Genomic DNA, 21,891 nt, shown 5'->3' with positions numbered 1-21,891 from the left:
AATTTTCTAAAATAAAAAGATTTCAAAAAAAAAAGGAAATGATGCCCTATTGGTGACTGGTGCCCTGTGGGTGCCCTGTGGGTGCACAGCGCTGCAGGCACAGAACCCGAGCTGGGTTTGTAGTGTCACCTCAGTCCCTCGGCAGGCGACCTCACATGGGGCACAACATGCCCGGCTGAACCTGGCAGCCCTACACAAGGACAGGCCGATCCCTACACGCCGGAAAACATCGTAAGGAGGAAGCGAGGATTGACCCAGGTCTTCAAGACATTTGAGACTTCAATGAGAAAGTGTTTTGCCAGCAAGGATAAGATGGCACAGGGCCAGGCGAGTGGCAGGGGTGTACAGGGAGCAGACTGTGTGAGGCAAGGAAGGCCCCTTGAAGGGACTATGGCAACGTAAGATAGCAGAGACGAGATGGCAGCGGGGCTTCGGCTGCCGAGGTATGAAGTGTGGATCGCAGCTGAGGACCGACCAGGCACCGCGGGGCAGTGTCTGGGCTCTGCAGCCAGCCCGCGGGGGGCCGTAGTCCCCGTTAGCCATCTGTTAGCTCTGTGACTATCCACAGTGACTTTTTCCTCATTAAGCCTCCGTCTTCTACTTTACAAGATGGGGATAAACTAGTACCAGCTCCTAGAGTTGCTGGGAGACTGAATGTTAAAATGCACGTCCAAGTGCGTGGCACGGTACCTGGCTCTGGTAAGCTGTCGGTGCACATTAGGTATGTTCATGTTCACCAAAGGTTCTGAAACAGAGGAAGGACGTGATGAAGGCAATCTTTGATGCAGACGAATCAGATGGTGCGGGCAGGAGGCACCCCAAAGGAAACACAGGACAGGGGAGTCCCCTGGAGGCGGCCGCAGCTGTCTGCACTCCCGCAAGGCACACGGGAACGGGGAGACGCAGCGGGAGGGAAAAGCTCTGTGTGGAGAGGAGGAGGAGGAAGGGAAGCCGACAGACAGGTCAGGAGAGGAAGAAGTCAGAAAGGGCTGCGAGCGCTTTTCCGAGCAACTCGGTCTCCCCCGGTATCCCTACACCTAGACAGCTCAGGCAGCTGATGTTGAAGAATTGACCGTTTTGCCATTCTAGTGCAAGTAAAAGAAATATCAATATAAATTTGCCATTTCGATACAAGTAAGAAAACTAAAGAACCATTAGATTTTGCCTTCAGTTTTACACAATATGGAATTAGACCCAAAATTCTATTACAAAATAAAAACCCTAATGGACATCTCAAGTGTTCCAGCAATCCTTGGCTACTCCACAAACTTTCCAAAGATTTTTCTTTTAATCTGGAAGATTCTTCCAATTAAAATTTGAGGTAGGGCCTCTTCCACTGAGAAAGAGTAACCTTTCAAGATCATCTGTAATTTACAAGTTCAGTTGTTCCTAGAAAAATTCACAGGAGAGATGAGGAGGCTATCGAGTTCTTAAGTATCTAACATTTGGGATGGAGAGAGAGAGAGAAGTTAATTTTAAGTAATAATTTCCATGAGTCTTCAACTGAGCTTTCACTTGTAGACAAGCCAGCCTAAGAAAACCACCATGAGGCCACTGTAGCCTCATCTCCCTCTGAGAACATTCCTTTCATGTTTTCACTTTGGCCTTTTTTCCCAGGATGCCGCCCAGCCTCTGGCCGGCGTTTGGGCTCACTGTGAGAAACGGCAGGGCAGAACCCGGCCTCCAGGCCCCTCCTGCCTCACCCTCATCCGCTCTCCCCCTCTGTGCCCGGCAGATACTTGCCTGAGATCATGAACGACGGGCTGACCAACCAGATCAACAACCCGGAGGTGGAGGTGGACATCACCCGGCCCGACACCTTCATCCGGCAGCAGATCATGGCTCTCCGAGTGATGACCAACAAGCTGAAGAACGCGTACAACGGCAACGACGTCAACTTCCAGGACACAAGTAAGAAAGCGTTTCCCGGGGACCTCCAGGGGGAGCAGTGGTTCTTGAAGAGCATGCCGCCGTCTCTCTTGGAGAGCAACGTGCTCTTTTCATCGCGTGTCAGTCTTGCCCAGTCTGCAAAGCCGTCTGTAGCCCATGTTACAGAGAGCTCAGATCCACAAAGCGCAGGACACTACTGACGTCATAGCTGGTGTCTCAGCTACACCCAAGCTGAACATGTGTTCCATTTGCCCATCGATCCCTTAGAGATAAAGCAACAAAGTAACGTTTTTACTTTCTCCTGTCCCCATCAATATGTAGGATTCTGTCCCCAAACCCTGGCTTTTTCTCCCACCCACAACAGCAAAAAAAAAAAAAAAAAAAAAAAATGTTCTAAGGATTGCTCAGACAAGGCTGTGCTAGAATCTCTGTGTTGACACTCATGAACCGGGGCCTTTGACAAATGATTTCTGAAGTCTCGGGTTCCTTTTCTGTAGAATGAGAAGCAGCCCTGCCCAAGAGGTTGTTGGGAAGTAAGTCATTAGAGGCCAGATTTAAGGGAGCTAAGGTCGTAATATCTCCTGTGCCATGGATTCCACTGCATTGGATCTCTCCCCACCCAGTCGCACACAGAAGGAACCATCGACATTTGTATCTAACCGCTAAGAGAAATAGTAAAATATAGATGCAGTATTACACTTGACTACCGTATTAAATATCATAAAACCATCAAAAATGACTAGAAAGGCGATTAAGTGAACATTGACATGAAACTATGAAGGCAAGTTCTTTTCATTTTCATTGCCTTGTTGTTCTGGGTTTTTGAGTAAGTACCCTTACAGAGAGCGTTCTCTGGGAAAGATTTCTTGAACACAAGGTGCGGAGTTGCCAGTGATTCTGCAATTTAGTCACTGAAGCAAAAGATGATGCTCGTGCGCTTGAGTCAATGAGACAGGAAGCAGTCACAGATGGAAGACGTGACGTCATCTAAGTCTTAGCCATCATCCTGCCGAGTTGTCCCCTACAGAAGATGTTTAGTGCTTTATTCTATTTTAAATAACAAAAATTAATTTTCTAAATGCAGGATAATTGCCAGTCTGATAGACTTCATTGCTCTAAAATGTCTCGGGCTCATCCCATTATTTCTCTCTCTTTACTAAGCCTCTCCTTTGCTCTTCAGAAGAAAATATTACACAAGCTTTTAGCCTTTTCTGCTTCTCCCTTTCTCCTTGCTTGGCCTCACTCATCTCCATGTATCCCTTCTCTCGTCTCTGGCTAACCAAATGCTTCATTATCTGGATAATGACTATTGGAATAAATTATTCAAGATGCATAACAATTAGTTGATGTTGGCCTTGTTTCTCCTCTCTGACCTAAAGAGGTTATATACACGTCAACCTGCAATGCGTAGGGAGTGTCCTTGAGGAGCGTGGTGCTGCAAAAGGAAACAAAAATCATCAACAGTTAAGAAAGAGAGTCACACCCTGGCTGGTGTGGCTCAGTGGATTGAGCATGGGCCTGTGAAACAAAAGGTCGCCGGTTCAATTCCCAGTCAGGGCACATGCCTGCGTTGTGGGGCCAGGTCCCCAGGTGGGGGCACGTGGGAGGCAACTGCACATTGATGTTTCCCTCGCTCTCTTTCTCCCTCCCTTCCCCCCTCTCTAAAAATAAATAAACTCTTTTAAAAGAGAGAGAGAGAGAAGGTCACTTAACTGTAACCCAGGCACCAAACCTGACCCTTTATTTTAGGGTACAAACCATTATGACATCTTCTAGCCATCACCACCTTTCTTGCTTTTGGAATTTTAAAAAATCAGCCCTGCATTTGTGATTCCTTTTCAGAAGGAGGCGGAGCCGTTGGTTTTCTCCTCTGAAATCTTGTCATTATTTGCTTACCACATTTTAATATTCTAAACCTCTTTAATCATATCTCTGTAAAGGTTATATTACTTCTCATTCATAATACGCATGTTGAGAGCAGTCCCCCTAGCAATCCTGATATCTCTGGATTTAATTAATGGGCCTTCCCCGCCTTGTAAAGGCCACTGAAGATAAATCAGAGAAAATGTTAAGAACCTGGTAGAGTGTATTCAAGCAATCTTGTCTGGTATTCAGATGCCCCTTTAAAAAAAAAAAGGCAAAAAACAATTGTGATGAGTTGTGCCCTTCTCATCCAGGAGGCGTTACCTTAGCCTTACCTGAGTAGCACCAAACAGCCGAAATGGCACCGGGCTTTCAGGAGCCGCTTGGCAAGCCCGTCGCCATTAGCCGCCAGCAAGGAGGAGGTGGGGCTATTGGATGGAATCACTGGACACGTGGGGGCATCACAAATGTCACACCAGGTTTACAGTCTCCTGAGTCCTCCCAGGAACACCGTCTCGTGCAGACCCCTGAACAGTTCTGTGAAACGGGATTATTCTCATGTTCAGAGAAGAAGACACAGGGCCTCAGCAAGGCTGACTGGTTGACCCAGGGTCACTTCAAGAAACTACAGCGTGTCAAAACCTAGGCTGCCTTTGCTGCGGGGACCTTCCCCACCGCCACCAGCAGGCGCCATCCCACGTGCTAGGGCTGGTGTTCACACACACAGTACCAGGGTGCCTTCACGCAGAGTCTGCAGAGTCGATCTCACTGTCTGAACTTGGTGAGAGGAGGACACTGGCAGAAGTCAGGTAGACTGCCACAGGCACAGGTATGCATTCAGCAGTTTACTTATGGAGCCCTTGCTGCATGCCAGGGGCCACTAAAGGCAACGGGGATCAGAAGCGAACCGTTAAACAAAGTCTCTGCCCTCCACAAGTTCATGTCCTCACGGAGGGGATCAGCAGGAAACAGGAAGACAAGCGAACAATATACTTGCACGCAGCGAGGACCTGGAGGGAGCCTGACCCGGACCCAGGGCTGAGACACGGGGTGTGTGAGGCAGGAAGGAGCCGAGCAGGAAGGAGTGAGGACAGAGCAGGCCCAGAGGCGCGCTCGACAAGCAAGAAAGATGCCGCACTGAGCCCACGTGGTATTGCTTTCAAGAAGCAAACGGCAAACATTTTGGGGGAAGGATGGGTTCTGAAATTATGTTCAGCTTTGAGGGCTCTATGTAAGCCCAGAATTAGACAGCGTGTAAGTGAATGGCTGCGTTCCACTGTAACTTTGTCTGTGGACACTGAACGTTAGATTCCACATGTATACTTTTTACATGCCACAGAATACTTTTTTTTTTTCATTTTTTCCCCCAAACACTTGAAAACATAAAAACTGCTCTTGGGGTGTGGGTTGTGCAATAACAAGCAGCAAGCCAGATTGGCCTGAAAACCACGGTTAATCAACCCTGGTTTAAAGGGAGAGGCTGGTTGAAACAAAGTCTAGCCTTGTGCCTAGGGGAACAGAGGTGGGAAATGTAGGCACAAGTAGTAATATGTGCCTTCCACAGCTGGGCGCTGCCGCTCCTCTGATTCCCCACTTGCAGTGTTTGTTTCCGTCTATTACTCCTCCATACTTTAGTGTTTTATGATTTTTTACTGTATTTTTTCTATTACCATTTAAGCCCCTTTAGCACCCTCCCCCCTGCAGTCGCCACACTGTTGTCTGTGTCCATGAGGCTTTTCCTTTCTTGCTTGATCCCTGCGCCCCTAATCTCTGCCGCCCCCATGAGCTGCCGTCCCGCTCTCTACCTGTGAGTCTGTCTCTGTTGTGCTTATTAGTTCAATGTGTTCATTATATTCCACATAAGAGTGAAATCACATGGTATTTGTCCTTCTCTGACTGGCTTATTTCACTTAGCATAATGTTTTTTTTAAAGATTTTATTTCTTTATTTAGAGAGAGGGAAGGGAGATAGAGAGAGAGAAACATCAATGTGCGGTTGCTGGGGGTCATGGCCTGCAACCCAGGCATGTACCCTGACTGGGAATCGAACCTGCGACACTTTGGTTCGCAGCCCACGCCCAATCCACTGAGCTATGCCAGCCAGGGGGCATGTTTTCCAAGTCCATCCATGCTGTCGCAAAGGGTAAAATCTTCTTTTTTATGGCCGAATAGTGTTCCGTTGTGTAAATGTCCCACAGTTGTTCTACCCACTCATCTACTGATGGACACTGGGTCTGCTCCCATATCTTGGTGATTGTAAATAACGCTGCAGTGAACATAGGGGTGCTTATGTTCTTTCCAATTAGTGTTTTGGGGTTCCTTCAGATATATTCCCAGAAGTGGGGATCTCTGGGTCAAAAGGCAGATCCACTTTTAATTTGTTAAGGTATTTCCATACTGCTTTCTGCAGTAGCTGCACCAGTCTGTATTCCCACCAACCGTGCAAAACAGTTTCCCTTTTATGCCTCCTTTTAAAAAAATCCTTCAGCCCGGACTGGTGTGGCGCTGTGGTTTGGGCATCGTCCCACAAAGCAAACGGTTGCTGCTTGGAGTCCGGTCAGCACACATGCCTGGTTCGTAGGCCGGGTCCGCCCGCTGGGGATGTGCACTGTTTCTCTCCCTCTCTTTCTCCCTCCCTTCCCCTCGCTCTGAAAATAAATAAAATATTTTAAAATAACAAAATAAAAAGCCCTTCCAAAATCCTTTCTAAAGGCATGATAATTACTAAGAACAATGGCTCTGAGGTACAAAAAGAGGGAAGGATGGAATTTCTTAAAGTAATTTAAATATTGGCCAGAATAAGAAGTACATTTCCAAAGCTAACGTGGTGGGTACGGCTTCTCCTTGGGTCTGGAAGTCACGTGTTCCTTGGCTGGGTAACTGGAAGTCTACGTGACTGTGTTTCCTACATTCATTTTGCTGCCGTCCACCTGCCCACCACCAAGCTGCCCATAAAGAGCGAGCCTGCTGAGGTCTGGTGGGGTGGGGGGAGGCCGTCTGTGGGGAGATGGCCCCTCCCATCACCACGCCCAAATCTACCGCGCCTCCTCTTTCCAGGTTGTGGTCTAACTGTCTTTGTCCATCTGCCCGCCCCAGGCGATGAATCCAGCGGCTCTGGGAGTGGCAGTGGGTGCATGGATGACGTGTGTCCCACGGAGTTTGAGTTTGTCACCACGGAGGCCCCTGCAGTAGATCCAGACCGGCGAGAAGTAGACTCGTCCGCAGCCCAGCTCGGCCCCTCCCTGCTGTCCGCGTCCCTCGCCTGTGCCGCCCTGGCCCTGCAGAGACTCGGCAGATAATCCTGGGTTTCTGCTCCCGGGAAACTGCGTTTTAGCTCTTTGAACAGCCGACTCACTTCTTTTCTTACACTCTTGGACGATGGACCACGCCACAAACACTTCCCGTTTCTATGAGAAGAGCAGTACTGCACTCTGCCTCGCTTTTGGTTTTCCCAAAGAGTACCGGGTGCCAGACTGGACTGCGTCCTCTTCCCTTCGCTCTCTGTGGGGACCTTGTTTATTCTAGAGAATTCTTACTCAGATCTTTCGTACCAGGAGATTTTCTTACCTTCATTTGCTTTTATGCTGCAGAAGTAAAGGAATCTCACGTTGTGAGTTTCTTTCTCCCCGTTTGTGACAACTTTAAAAAAAAAAACATGAGAAGAAAATAAGTTTCTTTGTAAAATCAGGCCAAACCCCAAGACAACTTGCATTTTCAACAAAGAAGCAAACAAGAGAGAAATAATAAAAGAGTTTTAACGCTGTAGGTTCAGCATTGCCAGGCAACTCCCAGTGTACGCTTTTCTGTGACTAATCAATCGGGTTTAAAAAAAAAAAATGCCACGGGGAGAAAGTTTGAATATGTTTGCAGTGTAGCGAAAATACACTGTTGTCTTGGAGGTATTGTCTTGCAACTGTAACCACACCACACCAAACTGATTAGAGTACTGATACTAAAATTTGGAATTTTATCTCTAATGTCACATAAGATGTTGCTACAACTCATCACACTCCCCGCTCACCCTGCCCAATTTCAGTTGCAGGAATAGTACCACACTCCTTAGACTCCCTTCAGGTCTGTCCACTGGATCCAATGGGCAGAGATGTTCCCCTCCATCTTCAGTTACTAGTGGACACCCCCGCAATTCATCCTCCTCAAGGGTCCTGAATTGAAAAGGATCGTCACAACCCGATCGCTTGCTGTAGCCACCGTTGGACCTCAATTCGGTCCTCTGCCCTGTGCTCCTTACCCTCCAAAAGACGAATTCTTTTAGGGACCTGATAAGCATTAGATCCATCAGCGAGTTTTTCGTTTAGGCTATTGGCTTTGTGTCATTTGGTTTCTGCATTACAAGGGCATTCTCTTAGAAAATAACTCACAACAGAAAAAGTCAAGACAAAAAATATATATATAGTATTGACAATGGAGATTTTCTTTCACTTTTTTAGTCTTAGTATGATCATCTATTTTTATATCTATATATATATATAATATAAAATCACAGATTTTAACTTCTTAATTCCAAGCTCAGGGTTGACAACACCTTTGTACAAAAATGTTTTGGGTCAACACAGCTCTTCTTGCTTTGTGCTGCTCAGAGAAGGGGATGACTTCAGCGTCTGTGAGCACCAAGAATCAAGAAAGAGATTCTTTTTACGTATCTAACTGTCCATTTATTAAAAGTTTGCCAGGGCGCACACCTTTTTGCATGAGCGTGTGCTTTGTCCTGGGTGCTTCAGAACAGACCGAGCTCCTAGAGAGAGCCGGGGGCATCTAGGACTCCACTGGTGACAGAAACTGTGTGCGTAAAGAATGTGTGATCCACAGCAAAACCATTGCTTTCACGTACAGCGCCTTCAGCTTAGGATTCCCGCGTGGCACTTGGAGAAATGTCCTAATGCAAGCGGCCTACTCAGAGGCACAGCCTCACCGATCCGCCGCGCCTGCCAAAGCGAGGCCCTGCCCTCCCCCGGACAGAGAGAAGCAAAATAAACCGGAACGGGGCTTTACGAATACAGTTGGCTGTCCATGATTTCTTGGTTTTTATGATTCATCTGGGGTTGGGAAAAGTAAAGTGTTTTTAAAGACACCCTAGTATAACCAGTCACATCTTAATTAGCCCATTGACAGTAATGACACGCAAATGGTACTTTTCAATCCCTCTTTTCATCAAATTTATAATTAGTTATTGATTTAGTCATCCCATTAAAGTTAGAATGTATGTGGCACAATAGGATCAAGTGTAATTGAGCACTTTTGCAAAACAAAGTATTTAGAAGCCTCTATTGTTTACTGGGTGTGCCTAATGAAATATGAAACGTGGGATTCGGAGAGACTTTGTGGCATCTTTTCATGTAAATCTTTATGAAATGAACACTTAGCTTAACTCAGCATTCCGTGCGTCTAGAAAAACATTTCACTGCCAGACCCCAGCTTTCCTTCACCAATTACATCTCTATGAAGGACTGATCATTGATGTTGCCCATTTTGTCGTCTGTTCAGAAATCAGGTTTGTCTTTCTCCACATAATTAAGGTGCAATACAAATTAAATCAACCTTCACTGGCCAGAATATTTGAGTAATAATTTGTTTTTGTGGCTTTAAACCCCAAATCTTTCCTTTGTAAAATGTGTCTACATTGCCTTCTGTGAAATAGATCAGAATGCCTTGTTTTCCTTGTGCTCTCAACCCAAAGTGGTTCTGTGCGTGTGTGTGAATACGCATTATATTAATGAATACAAACCCAACTCCCTGTACGTGCGAAACACACAGATAAGATACAAACACCTGCTTCATTTGTTTGGACACCTTAGTTATTGATAGTATTCCCATTGGTTAGATATAGTGATCCATTTGAGCCAGGCAGAGCTGAAATGACTATCCGTTAATGATGCCACAGTATTAGTCACCTGCATGAATGTGGTCAAAATGTCACTCAAATTGTACTTTCTGGTTTTTATCATCATCTTAATATGTCATATGACTTTCAGGCTAATTTAACTTTTTTTTTTTTTGCTTTCTGACAATTAATCTAGTTACCCTATTTTGGAATCACCTCACCCACCCCACCCCTGGCCAAATTAATTTCTCTCATTTCAGCAGCATGATGGGAAGCAAGGATGCTCCATTCTTTTCCACGACCGACTTCTTGGCTTCGATGTCCCTGAATTCTGTGCTGACGTCCTGACTCTGTCTCAAGTAGAGAGGACGGGGCTCCCTGAAGTCGGGCGCTAGCCATTGTCAGGTGACGCTCACAACTGCAAACACTTAGCTTATTGAAGTGCCTCTATTACATGTTTAGTTATAATATGTATTTTTCTAACAGAAATACACGTCTGTAAACTGGTGTATATTATCCTTTGTATATGTTATAACAAAAGCTGCACAGGGGCTAAAGTCTTTAGCAGAGAAGGATGAATTCCGAATTCATGAACGAGAGCTCTGCTTCTGGTTCTGTACTGGACAGCCACGGCAACCTTCTGTCACTGCAACGAAGGTCAAGTTGGCACTTGGATGGTAGCCGTCCTAGAACGACCTTAGCGAGAGCGATCTGACTCCCTTACAGTGGCTTGCCCAGACACGTAGCTTCTGCTTCCCTTGTAAGGGATAGAAAATACTACTTTGTCTACACTGAAAAGCACGATTATTCCTTGACAAGTTGTATTAATTGCAAAAGTAACATTCTATAACTCAAACACACTGAGAATATTATTGGACGCAGAACCCTGGTATTTAATTTATGTTCCCTGCTGCAGACCTTAGCCTGCTTTAATTCTTGAGCCATTACATACGTGTTTTGGCTACACACTGAACACCAACTAAAGTCCCCAAGGAGGAATAAAAACCTAGCAAATTCCTGAGTTGTGATTCTTTTGTTACTTCTATTTGCAAGGCTGATTGTCGAGTGGTTTAATTAAACGTGGAAGTGTTGGCAAATGCAAGTTTTGACGGAGCCAAAACTTGCCAGAAACTCCAACTCATTTTCATTTACCCACAGTCACTTGCAGACCTGACTTTCACCTTTAACACGAGCAAACAAACCAAAAGTGGCAGCTTAGCTTTGACAGCAGAAGAGTGAGGGAGACCATAACTTATAAATTTGCAGTGTGTTCCTCCTCGGTGGGGACATTAGCCAGTGTTTGGTTCTACGCCAAATTATACAAATCGAGTATTGATCCATATGCATTCTGGAGCCTTGCTGGATCGTGGTTTGCTGCAACACCAGGACTCAGCCTCGCATGGGGCCGTGTGAACCTCATTCAGAGCTGAAAAGTTACGGGAATCCTTGACCTTGCCTTGCAAGGAGGTACTTCCGTGAAAAGAAACCTAATGGTGGCCTAGAAGTGAGGTCTCTGTGTTGCATATGCATAATATATAGCAGGAAAATGTGTGCACCAATAAAACCTACAATTTATGTGACTGTCAAATGAATATTATCTAGGTTAAGATTTTTTTCATTTCTGATTTAATAGAAAATTGCTATTATCTTGTATTAAAATAGTTTTTAAAAATCTACCAGTGCCCTTACTGCATTTCTTAATTCTTGTCATAGTCGACATTCAGAGTTTTTGAATTTTTTTGTTTGTTTGAGACCTTTTAAGAAGCTGTACTATGAAAAAAAGAAGACAAAAAGAACCGGAGATTCAATCAGTGCCTCTCACCCAAGTACACCTGGCATTCGAAATCATGAACATTTAAAACTTTAGAATATTTCGAGCTTCCAGACATTTATGAAAGATCCTGTATCTCTCTGCCCATGTATTGGTTTCTTCTCTAAGATAAAATTTAGTGGCTTAAGAACTGATGTCAATACTTATGAGGTCAGAAAAATAAGATAGTGTGTGATAGCGTCCGCTCTGTACGAAATCTGCTCTAGGTGCTGCCCCGCCCATTGTCGAAACTGCCAGTTGGAAAGTATTCATCTTTTATCAAGTTCACTGTAATTATTGTAGATACATTACATATTTCAAGAGGATCTTTTAAATGAAGGAACCCATATAAATAAAGTTATCAGAATACACATTTAACTGTAAGCAATATTGTAAGTTAGTTTACAATATGACTATGTTGGTCTATTGAGAAAAGTGATTTCTACAAAACAGTTAATGAACTTGAGGGTAGTTTCATCTACAACCAGCATAGAACAAATTCTATTTGGAAATCAACTGAAAGCAATTTCACAGAAGGAGGAACATCAAAATGGGTTTGAAAAACAAACAAAACCCCAGATACCTTTTCAGGTAACAATAATATTTATTTTAATTTGCTCTTTGGATAAACAGGCTGAACTATGTCAAAACATTCACAAAAACTGTGAAAGATGACCTTGATTTTAAAGTACCAACTTGTAAAATAGACATGGAGTGTTGTTTCATGTCCTTGAAAGCTAAAAAGACATAGCCACAAGTTTTTGTCTATTCAAATAAACATTCAGAGTTTATTCAGTACATGCATACACTTCCAGTCCATGACACATTTATTTGCTGATATACACGTGTGGCCAAATGTTTTGTTGGCTCACAAATGGGGTGTACCCCAAAGCCAGGAGGAGCAGGGTGCCTGCCTTCGGAGCTTGATTACGCAGCTCGTGCTCTTGTGCACCTTAAAACACAGAGCAGAGCAAGAAAGTGGGTATTTCACCTTGTGGGAGCTCAAGTTTGAAGAGAAACAGGAAGGAAACTAACAAACTATATTCAGGGTAAATGGAAGAATGTTTACCTTGAATAAAGCTGGCTGCCCTTCAAAAAGAACAGGTGTCTGTGGATTTTTAAATAAAAGCAAAGGTTGACCTAGGTGATAATAGTCATGTATTCTTTCAAAAGATATGTCATGCGCAATTCATCACACGCCAAACACAGTCCGGGCACCAGAGCAAGACACCAAGACTTCCTCCCTCAGATGACTTGTGTCTCGGTAGGTGAGAGACAGACCGCACGAAGTCAGTGATAAACAAACCGATTTTGCTAGACAGAAGAAGTCAAGAACCAAATGGTTTCACTCATATGTGGGATATAAACGAGGCAGCAAATGAACAAACCAACCAAAAAACAAAAGGTCACAGACACCACCGATAGTACAGAGCTTACCAGAGGGAAAGGGGTGAGGGGGCAGGTAGTGAAGGATACAGAGGGTCAAGTGTATGGTGACAGAAGGAGATGCGACTTTGGGTGGTGGGCACACAACTCGATGTGCAGATCAGGTGTCAGAGAAAAATATGCATTTGAAACCTATATGACCCTATGAACCAATGTCACCCCAATACAGTCAATAAAAATAAAACAAGCCGATTTGAGAAAATGGCAGCTGTCGTGGAGGAACTGAGAGAGGAAGTGGAATGGTGACAAAGAAGGAGGCGCTTGGGTTTTGTTTGAATTCACTCGTTTATTCATGTGTCCACGCATTCAACAACTATTCTGAGAGCCAGTTTTAGAGGTTCATTTTAGGAGACCCTGGGGATCCATAAGAGAACAAGACATATAGTATCCCTGCTGCTTTCATTCTGGTGGTGGAGGCAGAAAATAAATAAGCAAGCACATAGAGGAGATATTCATTGATTGTGCTAAGTAAGTGCTGGGAGGAACGTCACAGGGGAGGCTGGGCAGGAAGTCCTTCTGAAAGAGGCCACAGTTGATCCACACGGATGGTTTGAAGATGTATTTTAGAGTGGGGCCAACCAGATTAACAATGGACTGGATGTGGGGCGAAGGCACACACAGGGGACTCCATATCACTCCTAGACTAAGCGACGTGTCAGAAGTTACTGGGCTAGCGTGGGTGAGCCACGATTTCCATCCAGATGATGCAGCTGCCTCAACAAGATTCGTGGCCAGGGAGAGTCTCCCCAGAAAGCATCAGGCTGTGTTTTAAAGATGGGAGGGAGACAGCCATGTGCAGACCTGGGCCTAGAGCATCTCTGGCAGAGAAGGACCGTAGGCAAAGTCTCAGATCAGGAATGTACTCCCGTGTGGCTGGGGACCAGGTGTGGGTTGTTGGTGGTAGGAGGTGATGGAAGGGCTAAATGGCAGCAGCTGTGTGAAGTTCAATGGCCAAAGCCATGCTCTGTTACCACCTGGTGAAGCCAAAATCCTAAAGAGATCATCTCTATGCAGCAGCCCTGCTGGTAACACTCACTGGCATTTTAAACCACATTTAACCAAGTGCTATGCTAGTATCTTTACGTACTTCATCTTTATAGGATCTCTATGATGTAGGAATAATGCCCGTTTTATACTGAGTAAGATGAAGCGCAGTGAGATTAATTAACTTGCTCAGTCACACAGGCGAGGCTGTGATATGAACTGAGGTCTGTAGCACCTAAGCAGAAAAGTGGCAGCATATGAAGGTGATTCTTGTCTTTTATTACACACAACTGAATTATCCAAGGGTGTTCTGAGAACTGGTACAAGTACACGAACAGGAATTCAGGAATGTTTACTTCCACAGGAGGTATGTACTAGAATTTTATTCCAAGCTGTAGTGCCATTTAGCTGTTATCTGTTTAAATTTTTCTCAAAGTTAAAATTCGAAGTAAATTACTGATTCTGGGCTCTTGCATAGTTTTGAACTTACAGCCACAGTGAACTGAAGTTGGATGCCTAGGACAGGAACACGTGTATCAAATCTGTTTTCCCCTTGTTTGTGTATTTAGTTTAAGCATCATATTCACGGAAAGCAAATTATCCACGGCCCCTAGCCCAACTCTCCGTGGCTCTTTCCATACATTAGCCTTGTCTATAATTTATCTATTCAGGCAGTCGATCAGACCCAAGGCATAAATCAAAACAATGCAACGATGACCCTGGCCAGTGTGGCTCGGTTGATTTGACACCGAAAGGACATGGATTAGATTCCTGGTCAGGGCACATGCGTGGGCTGTGGGTTCAGTCCTGGTTGAGGATGTGTACAAGAGTCAGATGATCGATGTTTCTCTCCTCCCTCCCGTCCTTCTTGCTAAAGTCAATAAGCATGTCCTGGGGTGACTGAGTTGTTGACTAGACAAAGTCCATGACCTTGAAGACCCATCCAAATCGAAGTCCTGGGGATGGTTTTCTCAGTTAAAAAGAAGACGGGAGAGTGAGGCCAGCCCCATAGCTCAGCCACAGGAACACAGTAACGGACGTTTGCAAGCCGAGTCTGTGTGTAGAATGACACTCCCACTATCTTCTGACTCCTCGCTGCTCCTGAATCACATATTGTGAATTAGTGTATACGGAGTTCCTGCACATGAACTTTGGCTGAATAACTATATTAAGCCAAAGACATTTCAAACTGTGATTTCAAGCCCGGGCATTCGGGCATTTCAAGCCCGAAAAGTTTGTCGGGGACACAGTAATGATTTTATTGGTTTTTACTTGTTTGAACCATTGTATAAATTAGCATATTAATGCTATTTTATACAGGCAAAGATAAGCCCAGGTTCTATGCATTTTATTTTTAAGCTTGAAGGTATTTTGTTTTGTTTTGTTTTGTTTTGATGGAAAAGGGGAACTTTTACATCGAGTGGTATGTTATTAGACAGAGAGAATGAGCCATGAGAAATGTGCAAGTGAAATGGATTCCTCTGGGAAAAAATAAAAAGACCCCCCCACCTCCAAAATCTTTCTTCCTCTGGAGCACTCCTATGGCCTCTGCTTCCTTGTGTCTCATGAGGGGAGCGGGTACTGTGGGATGGCTTGGAAGAGGTAAAATGAAGACGGAATATAATGAAGAAAGAATAGAAACCCAGTGCTGTTTGAAACACATGATGTTCCCTACACTTAATTTGACCATGTCTGAACCTTCCCTCTGAAAGTCCCCCCTCCAAGGAAAGGCTCCCTACAGACAAGGTGAAAAATGGCACTTAATGAAAAACTTAAAGAGAAATCACAAAGATTCCAAAAAGCATCAACATTTCTAATCATCAGGGAAATGCAAAGCAAGATCACCTCACACCCAGTAAGATGGCCACTATCAATAATAATGCTACTACTACTACTATAATAATAATAATATAATGTGCTAGTGAGGATGAAGAGAAATTGGAGCCAGTGAGCACTGTGAGAGCGAATGTGAGACAGGGCAGCCACTGTGGAAAACAATGTGGAGGTTCCTCAAAGACCTACACACGGATTGACCATATGGTCCAGCAATGCACACGTGCAGGTATATATCCAAAAGAATTGAAAACAGAATCTTGAATGGATATTAGCGTCTCCATGTTCTTTGCAGGATTATTCACAGTTGTCAAGAGGTGGATGCTGCCTAAATGTCCATCAACAGTTGAATGGGTAAAGAAAATAATGATGTATACATAAAATAGAAAATTATTTAGCCTTTAAAAAGAAGGAAGCTCTAACTCATGATATAATATGGATGAACCTTGAGGATAATATGCCAAGTGAAGTAAGCCAGTATAAAAAGACCACAGTAGGAAGGAAGGCAGGAGGATAGAAAGAAGAGGAGTGGGGAGGGGAGGGGAGGGGAGGGGAGGAGAGACAGGACCCTGTTCTCAGGAAGCCCAGGGTCTAGTGTAATTGTGAGATACAGAACAAATTTATAAACAGCTGACTGTATAATTGTTGTGATAAGGGTTGTGATAGAAGTTTTACCATGTACCCCAGGAATAAAAAAAGAGGCAAACAGGGGCTGTGGAAATAAAACTGGTTAAAAAAATAGAGTAATCATGTTACATTAAGTGAATAAATGCTCTTCTTCACACACAAGGTATAAATTAGACGTCGCTGTGCCCCAGGTTGTCCAGCAGCCGCCCTTATGTCTGTCATTCCGGTGTAATTATTCTTCGCACCCCTTTCACTCTCCGCCTTGAATGATGCATTATATGGCCACCGTAGCTATGAATAATGGCTATTTATATGATCAATTTGCACTCAAATGTATATGACATCTTATAATTTTTCAAAATACCCACCCAGCTGAAAGAACTACAGAGGAATGTAATTCATCACAAAAGTGCCTATTTAAATCCATGCTGCCTACTTGTTGTACTGAAACATCTGCAGTCAGAACCAACAATCCAAAAACAACTGGAACATTCTCAAGTACACTACACAATCCCAACGCAGAAATGCCCAGCTCTAAATGCTAGCCTGTTTTCATCTCAAAATGGACCGCGCTTGGAAGTGGACCCTGGGTGACTGACCCCTCCGGCTTTTCAGCGGTTGTTGCTGGATATGTCAGTGGACAAAACTGCCGACAGTTCATTCTGCCCCAGAAGCTGTATTTTGATTCCATTTGCTGCTGTTGGACAGATGTGAGTTGAGGCATGTTTTCTCCGTTCGCCAATCCTAGCCGTCCAAAAACAACTACAGTCATTTTCTTTTGCTTTCTGGGTCCCATGTAGGGTCAATTGCTTGACCACTGTTGATAGGTTGACCATCTATATCAGAGGTCTCAACCTTTCTCCTGCCCTAGCATGAAGGGCTTATAATGTTTGCATCAGATGATAGTTGTGGGTTCTTAGGCATTAAATGTCACCCTGTCCCTTTTTCCCACCACTTAAATGAGCGTACCAAAATGCAAGGAATCGATGGTATAAAGTTCTCAGAGAGCCAATGATGAATTCACTCTAACTTATAGTCATTCGCAAATGTTACTCATTCAATTGCTGCTTCTAACAAACCACTTTCTAATCAATTCCTACATTGGATTTATAAAACTGTGTGTTGTTCCCTTTAACATCTGGGAGAATGTGTTCCAAAGAGAACAAAGAGTGTTATAAAAGTGCCACCTGCTGATACTGTAGGGGAGGAAAAAGGTTTTCTCTACCCTTTTAGGTTCCCCTGGCTGGTCTAATAATTACATTGACATAAGGCAGATTAACTAGAGGAAAACAAATTTAATTATGTATGTACAGGAACCCTACAAAGACAATGAGATTCCAGGATAAGTTGGGCAATTGAGGCTTGTCTACCATCTTGAGCTCAGGAATGGGATGGGGCCCTGGGTTGGAAGGGTGATTCAGAGGGGAGAAGGGTGATGATTGATATTGATTATGGCACAGAAGCACGAGCATGCTTCAGTTGACAGTTTGAGCAGTTGTTTATTTGACAGTTAGATGTCTGCCTTGTCCCACCCACAGGCCACTCAGATAAACAGTTATCTCTGTGATAGTTCTCTTCCGGGGCCAGGCTCCCTATCTAATTCTCTTAGGTAATTAGGAAGAAGAGAAAGTCTTTCTTGGTCTGCTGGGTCTTGATTGCCTTCAGCTAAAATAGCCCATGTGCCAAAGTGGTAGATTTTAGGGAGACTCAATTTGTACTTCTTCAGGATTCGACATGCAATACGATGCTTCTTAGATGGAAGGTCACTGTCAGAGAGGCGCTTACCCCCTCCTTGTACGTCACTCAGCCCTTGGAGGGTGCTTCAGACTCATTTTTGCAGGAGCACCTACTCCTAAAGATGCTCTTTAGGGATGTTAGTACGAGTGTGGAGATTTGCATTGTCTACAGAATAGAGGTGAAGGTTCCTTCTAGAATTAAAAATATTATACAAGACTTGCAAAATCTAGGAAGTGATTTAAATTTAACTCCTATATCTGTATACTATGATACATGTTTAGGAAGATATAGAAGATAGATAATTGACCAAGACATACTGCCTCTCTCAAGGAGAATATAATAACACTTTATAAAAAAAATTACAGAACCAACACCAAGAATAACAATGACTAGAAACCCTTTCCATATATTAATTCATAGTATCCTAAAGATAAAATATCCTTAAAAATTAAGGGGTATTATTATTGTCCTAGTAAGCAGTTGGGGAAACTGAGGCATTGATAAGTTAACTCACCCAAGCCCCAAATAGCTAGAAATCAGTAGATATGGAAAAATGTTGAGAAATTGTTCATAATAGCCAAGATACGGAAACAATCTAAGTCTCCATTAACAGATAAACAAAGAAAATATGCTGTATATATATGTATGTAAATATGAATATTATTCAGCCATGAGAAAGAAACTGTCATTTGTGATAATGTGGGTGGACACTGAGGGAATTATGCAAAGTGAAATAAGCCAGACAGAGAAAGACAAAGAACGTACGATATGACGTATGTGGAATCTAAAGAAGTTGAATTCATAGAAACAGAGTAAAATGGTGGCCGCTAAAGGCTGGGGGGTGTGGGGAGACCAGGCAGACACTGGCCAAAGGGTACAAACTTCCGTTATAAGATGATTATGTTCTGCAGATCTGATGGATAACATGGTGATTATAGTTAATAAAAATATATTAGTACATATACAGCCTATATATTATACTATATACTTGAATGTTGCTAAGAGAGTAGATCTTAAATGTTCTCACCACAGAAACCAAAGAAGTGTTAGTTATGTAACCTGAAGGAGACGTTAGCTAAGGCTTTGGTGGTAATCATTTTGCAACATGTAAGTGTATCAAACCAACACGTTGTACACTTAAATTTATACAATGTTAGATGTCAATCAAATCTCCGTAAAGCTAGAAGGAAAAACAAGACACCGATGGGATGATGAGAGCTGGAAACACAGCATGGGTATTCAAACAGGCGCGCAGCTCCAAACGAGAGGAGGTACAGTTCTCCCTGCTCTGCAGTAGCATGAAGGAGAGAGAGAGGCTACCTCTTGGAAGTAATGATCTAGAACGGGCCCCAGTGCAAGCACACACACACCATGAAAAATAGTCAACTCATTTCCATATGTGCTTTTACTCTGCCGAGACTTCAAAAATTAGGCTTCCTGTGCATCCCCTGGGGTGTGGGGAGAACGCACGGCTCTGGGAGGACATACATAAAGCTCCATGTGTACGCCCATAAATACATACGGGCTGGAATAATGGATCGAACGGAGACCTGGGGGCCTCCCCACAACTCCCTGGACTCCGGAGAGACAAACAAGGCAAAAGGTTGACTAACAAAGTCCTGCTTCCGCCGTCAGGTCTCGATGACGTCAAGACAAACCACCGTGGCTGGCGCTGTTCATGATGAGATCATCTCACCTCTCTCCCGGCTGAGTTACAGCTCCATAAGCATACTCTCCTATTTATTACCCAGCCTGCAGCACTCCATTATCTCGAGGGCTGTCAGAAAACGCCTCCCTGGCTGCTGCGAAGGGCCCTAATCACGATTCTTTCCTAACCCAGCCTGCTGGGGGACCTGGGGGGGGGGGGGGGGAGCAGGAGGGAGAGAAGCATTTCCAGTGACGACAAGTCGAAGAAGGTGGGTGACATTTCCACCAAGCTCTCGGTCGATGTTCCTTTGCCCTGCCTTTATTAACTCTCTATGAAACACGGCAATTTCCTACGCCGTGGTCATTACAGTAAATACCATTTCTCCCCATAAGGCTCCTTGGAGCTGCTGTTCCTCGCGCGTGTTGCGCTCACGATATTTCATGCCAAACGTTTCGGAGACGGTGCTCGGAAGTCGCCGAGCAGCTGGGCTGGGAGAAGCGGTTGCTCCCATCCATCAGAGGAAGGAGTAGGACTGCGGGGACATTGTGTTTTGTATTTGCTTTCCATTCATTACGGTTTTCTTGCTGAGCCGGCCTTTTGCACACATATTGAAGACGAGCTGACTAATGACTCTCCATGCACACCAGCTCCTGTTGGTGATTATGCATGTTTGGGGGAAAAAATAATAAACACCATTAAAAGATTTTGCTTACAGCGACGGCAATCAGGCCAGATGTGATATTGTGTTATTAGACAAGGCGATCTTGAAAAGGTTTCCAGGTAACATTTAAAAGGTAATCCCTATATTAGGTTGCCTAGCGCGATGCCCTCGAAGTGCTTAAAATACATAACGAGGTCTGAGTTCGGAGGAAGCATCTGTTACCAGATGGTGACAGTAATTACCCTGTCCCCAAACTCAAACTGTGTTTACCCTGCCTTTTGCCTACAAAGTTGCCAGTACACTCGCCAGCCTTTCAGCTGGAGCGCACGGCTTCCTCTTTCCTGCTGGTTCGCACGCATTAATGAACATGTGCTCTCATTCACCGTGTGAGACGAGAATACTTTAGCCACGTCGTTACACCCACTGCCTCCCCGAGATCATAAAGGACAAGGATACAAGGATACAATTTAATTTGCAGTAATTCTTTGGAGCCGGAGTAATAGTTACGGGAGTTTCTTGTCAGAGCATCCCAGCGTTTCATTAACTACTCAGCCACAATTCTTTCCGACGCCGGCAGAATCAGCCAGGGAGCACTTCGGGAGCCCCGTCAAAGGCGTTTTCCTCATCTCCCAGCCGTTGGAAAGACCCTTTAGCATCTGTTGAAATATTTGTCTCCTTCTAATCTGCCTGCAACTAAGAGGGAGAAAATTCCTAGATGTTTCTTAATTAAGCAACAAGAAAGGGGCGAGGGTGGTCGGTGCTGAGTTAATCACAATTGTAAGGCATGGAAAAAAGCAAATGAGGTAAGTACCCTAAATCCTTAGGCATCTCATTTCCCTCTGAATGTAACATTGCTATTACCACGAAGTCGTCTTGCATCAACACAGGAAGATCCAAATGTGGAAAAGCCCAGGCAAGGGAAGGTTAAGGCTGTGAGAGATGTGGGGGCAAGGGGGGTGGGACAGGAATGCAATAAAACCCCAGCAAACTCTGACCTTTGTGGCCTGGGAGGGGAGGAAGGAGGCTGCGGCAGACAGAGAGGGCTCTTACTTTGGCCGCTTTAGCTTTGTCGTGTAACCCCATGCTTTTGGGAGCAGCGGGCAGAACTGCCTCCTTCACAACGCAGGAAATGCAATCCTAAGAAATGCCAGATGAGAGGTCGGACGAGCCTGTGAGAGGCGGCCATGGCTAAGGAGCACCAGCAGCCTCGCCGAAAGGAATTCCCGTGCAATTCCAAGGTATTCATTCCATTCAGCGTGCAGCTAGTAAGGGAAATTCAACGGGAGGGAGGGAGCACTAATCCGTTCCCCACCACTGGTTTGCAACCCCTCTTTAAAGTCATCAGAAAAGCGAGCCTCTGAACCTTGGAGCCCGCTTTCTAGCCACTTTCAAACTGGGACTCTGGATCCCTGCAAACGCCTTCCCGGTGTTAAAAAACAATTAAAGACGATTTAAGGGATACAAACTTAACACTTCAGGGAGTGGACAGTATCTGTTGAGAGACCTGCAAAATGGGGCTACAGGCAGGAAGCTTTTATAGGGTAAAGAAGAAGG

General features: G+C 44.5%; 1 protein-coding gene across 1 annotated transcript in view; it reads left to right on the top strand.

The window, feature by feature from the left end:
- GPC6 (glypican 6) overlaps positions 1–11,265 on the top strand; it is a 1,029,119-nt gene extending 1,017,854 nt beyond the window's left edge. Inside the window, exons 8-9 of the mRNA XM_028526606.2 lie at positions 1,736–1,911; positions 6,849–11,265. Of these exons, the coding sequence (XP_028382407.1) occupies positions 1,736–1,911; positions 6,849–7,051 (379 nt within the window). The 3' untranslated portion in view covers positions 7,052–11,265. The remainder of the gene's footprint in view (positions 1–1,735; positions 1,912–6,848) is intronic.
- The last annotated feature ends 10,626 nt before the right edge of the window (positions 11,266–21,891 follow it).

This window comes from Phyllostomus discolor, chromosome 11 (assembly GCF_004126475.2).
Source record: "Phyllostomus discolor isolate MPI-MPIP mPhyDis1 chromosome 11, mPhyDis1.pri.v3, whole genome shotgun sequence".
NCBI lineage: Eukaryota > Metazoa > Chordata > Mammalia > Chiroptera > Phyllostomidae > Phyllostomus > Phyllostomus discolor.
This window is presented reverse-complemented; position numbering and strand designations above follow the sequence as displayed.